The sequence below is a fragment of the Solanum lycopersicum genome, chromosome 12 (genome assembly GCF_036512215.1).
Source record: "Solanum lycopersicum chromosome 12, SLM_r2.1".
NCBI lineage: Eukaryota > Viridiplantae > Streptophyta > Magnoliopsida > Solanales > Solanaceae > Solanum > Solanum lycopersicum.
Window position 1 is genome coordinate 59,630,396 of NC_090811.1, and position 4,400 is coordinate 59,634,795.

The 4,400-nt window shown below is 36.3% G+C and overlaps 1 protein-coding gene across 1 annotated transcript; it reads right to left on the bottom strand.

Moving 5' to 3' along the window:
- Positions 1-628: 628 nt before the first annotated feature.
- LOC101244753 (pentatricopeptide repeat-containing protein At1g31430-like) lies at positions 629-3,755 on the bottom strand. The gene is made up of 2 exons (XM_010315939.4): positions 1,716-3,755; positions 629-1,369 (listed from the first exon to the last, which is right to left on the bottom strand). The coding sequence occupies exon 1, from the start codon at positions 3,680-3,682 to the stop codon at positions 1,802-1,804; it is 1,881 nt and encodes a 626-aa protein (XP_010314241.1). The 5' UTR covers positions 3,683-3,755; the 3' UTR covers positions 629-1,369; positions 1,716-1,801.
- Between the last annotated feature and the right edge of the window lie 645 nt (positions 3,756-4,400).

The window sequence follows — 4,400 nt, forward strand, 5'->3', positions numbered from 1 at the left end:
TGGTACATTTAACATAACTTTAATTTAGAACCACAAGATTAAAAAGTCTTCTTTCTTTTCTTAAACTACATTCCTAGTCAAACTAGGTCATTCTTTTTTAAACATAGAGAGTATAAAATACTAAGTACTAAAATTGAACTAATAACAACCAAGAAGAGAAGAATGTAGTAGGGCCACAAAATAGGAAACTTTTATCTTTCTTATATTGTTATGTTTTTTCACACAAGTTACAATGCCTTTTATAGGCATAAGAGGAATACAATGGACATTGATTAATTTTGTTTACAACGGATTACGAATTTTTTTGAAGGAAGAATTTTCCCCATATATCTCATGTAAGATTTTCAATTCGACCTTTTTTTTTTGGCTACATTGATAATTAGAATGTTGCCCTTCAAAAACAATTTTTCTACCTCCGCGGGGTAGTGATAAGGTGTATGTATACTCTATCCTCTCCAGATTCCACTTAATGAAACTTCGCTGGTTATGCTGTTGATGATTAAAATGTTATCCGATGAAGTTGCATGGAATATGAGTTTGTGAATACTCTAGCAATGGATGATTTCTAATTAATAGTTAGTACTTCGTACTAGCATATAATAAGTTTGAAATGAAAAGAGAATATTAATGGTTTAGAACTTCAGATATAGCAAATCCATTGATATTACTGTAATAGGTTGTTCAACAAAATATGAATGAATTCCGTCCTGGATATCACAGGATCATCAGGAATATAGCAGGGTACAGAGGTGGCTGAGGATTTGGGAATTTTAAGTATCTTCCATATCCCATGTCCTCGTCTTAAATAGCAGAACTTTGAATAAAAGTGTAAACACTATCCACCTTGTATGGATGCTCGATGTTTCCACATTTTGAGTGAACAAGTAAAGCAGACACCTTTTTCATTCTCTTTGGGTGGTCCTGGACTGGATTCTTGGGTGTCATGGTTGCAAAATAACCCCTCTCTTCTGTGGAGAGCTTGTGGTAAAGATTTTAGCTTTAAAGCAAAAAGATTTCTGCAGTCCACAGCTAGTGAGCTAAAATGAAAAATAACCTTAGATGTAACTTAAGCATACTCGTCTTCTGGACCAGAAAAGTTGATTTGGTACCTAGTAATTGAATCAACTCTACAGTCTACTGGATGGCATTTCTACTGGATGGCATTACTTAATAGTTCCATCCGTTGCTGATCTTCGACATAATATGGGATTTTACACATGGAACACCTTGAGCATAGCTAAGTAGCTGTAGGTAGGCCTGCATCATACTTCCAGCATAACAAGAGCACCTCGAGTCCCAACCAGTAAGAAACTCTGCATTGTCAGATTTTGCATGGGATTTTCCACAGTTCCCAGAAGGCAAGTCCAACCTGGGACCAACATATACAGGGATTCATTATTAAGAAACCATATAAGATGCATGCAGTATTCTTTTAGTAACAATCATCTCTGTCCTCAATCGACTTGCACGCAATAGCCACATATACTACTCTTCTCATTCTTCCCAGAAGAATTTGTTCAATTAGTAACACAATACAGAACCTTCAAGCAGTATTCTTTTAGTATCCCTGCTTATTTTCAGACATCTTACATTTAACAACATGTTCTACTATTATCTCATCCTTCCAGAAGAATTTGCCAAATTCGTAACAGAACACAGAGCCTTCAAGATACCAACTTCTCAAAAAATGCAGAGCAGATATTATAACGAATTACCTTTGACCTTAGCCTTCTATCTGAAGAAATGAGTCGGTGGACTTAAATGAGGGGGTGATATCACACAACAAGGGGATGTTCTCATATCAATGAAAGAAATCCAGGAAAACAAGCTCAGGTGCTCTTGATTTTAGAACGACATTCATTGCCAGAAGTGTATCACATATGATGTCAATCTGACAGTGCGCTCTATCAGCAACAAGAAATTCATGAACAAAACCATCTATTTCAATAAAAGAGCATCCAGGTTGCTTTTGGATTCCCTCAGCACCCATATTCCTCCTTACCATCTTCACATCTTTCCACCTAGATGCAGAGGCATAGGCATTAGACAACAGTACATGTGCCCCACACTTCTCTGGTTCCAATTCATTAATCTTTTTGGCAGCAACCTCGGCCAACTCTACATTACCGTGTCTGCTACAAGCAAAAAGCAGAGATCGCCAAATGACAGCATCCCGCTGAATGGACATGGAACCTATCAAATCCATAGCCTCAACCAGAAGATTTGCACGACCCAAAAGATCAACCAGGCAACCGTAGTGCTCAATCCCTGGGAAAATTTTGTATCTCGTTGTCATTTTCTCAAAAAAGTAAAACCCTTCATCAACAAATCCACCATGACTACAGGCAGATAAGATTCCAAGAAACGTTACTTCATTTGGACTTACTTCACTTGATCCTTCCATAAGTGAAAATAACTGCAAAGCCTCTTTGGACCTTGCATTCATAGCTAGCCCAGAAATCATCATACTCCACGAATAAACATCCTTATTAGTTAACGAATGAAAAACTTCGAGAGCTTTATCAACAAGTCCACATTTAGAGTACATATCAATCAAAGAATTCTTCACTATAAGGTTCATTTCTATTCCACTCCTTTCGCTATAATTATGCACCCACCTTCCGAGATCCAGTGCACCTGAATGTCCACATGCAGAAACAACACAAGCAATTGTGGCAGGTTCGGCCATAACCCCAGCTATGAGCATCTCCCTGAATAACTCTATCGCTTCCTTACACATATCACATTTCAAATAACCTGCAATCATAGAAGTCCAACAAACTATATTTTTATCTATCAATTGGTCAAAAACAGTTTTAGCATCTTCTAAACACCCACATTTCGTGTACATATCAACCAAAGAAGAACCTAAGAAGACATCCATTACAACTCCATAGACCACAATCAACCCGTGAATCCTCTTCCCCACGTCAAGCAACTCAGTTCTTGCACAAGCTGTAAGAGCACTCACAATACTTACATCATTCAACCTCACATCACTTTCGCGCAACAATTTTCCAAACACCTTCACTGCTTGATAACAACACCCACCTTGTAAATACCCAGAAATCATACTATTCCAAGTAACAACATCACGAACTGAATCAGGAATAAAATCAAACACCTTCTGTGCAAACTCAACAACCCCACATTGAAAATACATATAAATCAAAGAATTTTGCACAAAAACATCAAATTCAAACCCCATTTTCAAACTCACACAATGAACTTCTCGACCCTTATGAAAACTAACTAATCTACCACAAGCTTTCAGTACAAAAGGGAAAGTAAAATTATCAAGACTCAAACTTTCCCGCATCATTTGATTGTAAAGACTAACGGCTTCTTGGGGAAATGAACTGTGGCAGTATGCACGGATGAGGAAATTCCAAGAGAAGACATTGTGGTTAGGGATTTGAGTGAAAAGGGTGTGAGAAAAAGTGAGAGTGAAATCAGAATTTGTTAGACAATGTTGGAGGAGTTGGCTGGAAATGAATGGATTTGTGAAGTAGCCTGAAGTAATGGCATGAGAGAGGATTTGGGTGAAATGATTGAAGAGTTTATGGGTTTGCAAAAGAGATGGAGAGAATGTGTGGTGAAGTGATTTTTGAGTTTGAGATGTAAGAAGAGAGATTAGGGTTTTGGGTTTTGGAGGTTTGAATTTGGAGGGAAGCCTCACCATTTGGTTACACAACTAACATTTGACAAGAGAGTTTGGAAAGGGAAGTTTGGATTATTTTTAAACAAAATGAGAAGTACACGAACTAGTCTAACCGGTACAAGAGCGTCTAAAGTACAAGACTAAGATTATATATAACAAGTTCGTTTAACAAAAATTCAAAATATAGAGGATAAATTAATGAAGGAATACGACAAGTCTCTGGCCGTCAAGAGTTCGTCATAATATTAATAACAATCAAGATATAATAAGAGATCAATAAGGGTGGCGAGGGCTGCGATAATTTGGTTCAAATAAAAAAAATTGAATTTATTTTAATTTTAATTTTAGGTTTTCGATTTAATTGATCGGTTTCTATTTTAAATTTTAAATTTCGGTAATTCGATTCTATTTAGTAGGAGTGTTTAGAATTTTTTGTTTATGAAAGAAAATAAATATCTCTAAAAAAAATTTAAAAATTGATTAACAAATCCACGAGCTCTGCATGCTCCTCTTTACTCTTGGAGTAGATCAAAGTGTTATTTATAAAAACCATCACAAAGGAATTCAGATATGACTTGCAAACATCACTAATCAAACTCATCAAAACCGTTGGTGCATTAGTCAATTCAAACGATATCACTCAAAACTAAAATATGTCGATATCAAGTCATGAAAGTTGTTTTAGGCACATTCGCAAACTTTAACTTTGAACTGGTGGTACTTTAACCTTAAGTTAATC

Coding starts and splice junctions, on each gene's coding strand:
- LOC101244753 (XM_010315939.4), bottom strand. CDS start 3,682: ATGGTGAGGCTTCCCTCCAAATTCAAACCTCCAAAACCCAAAACCCTA.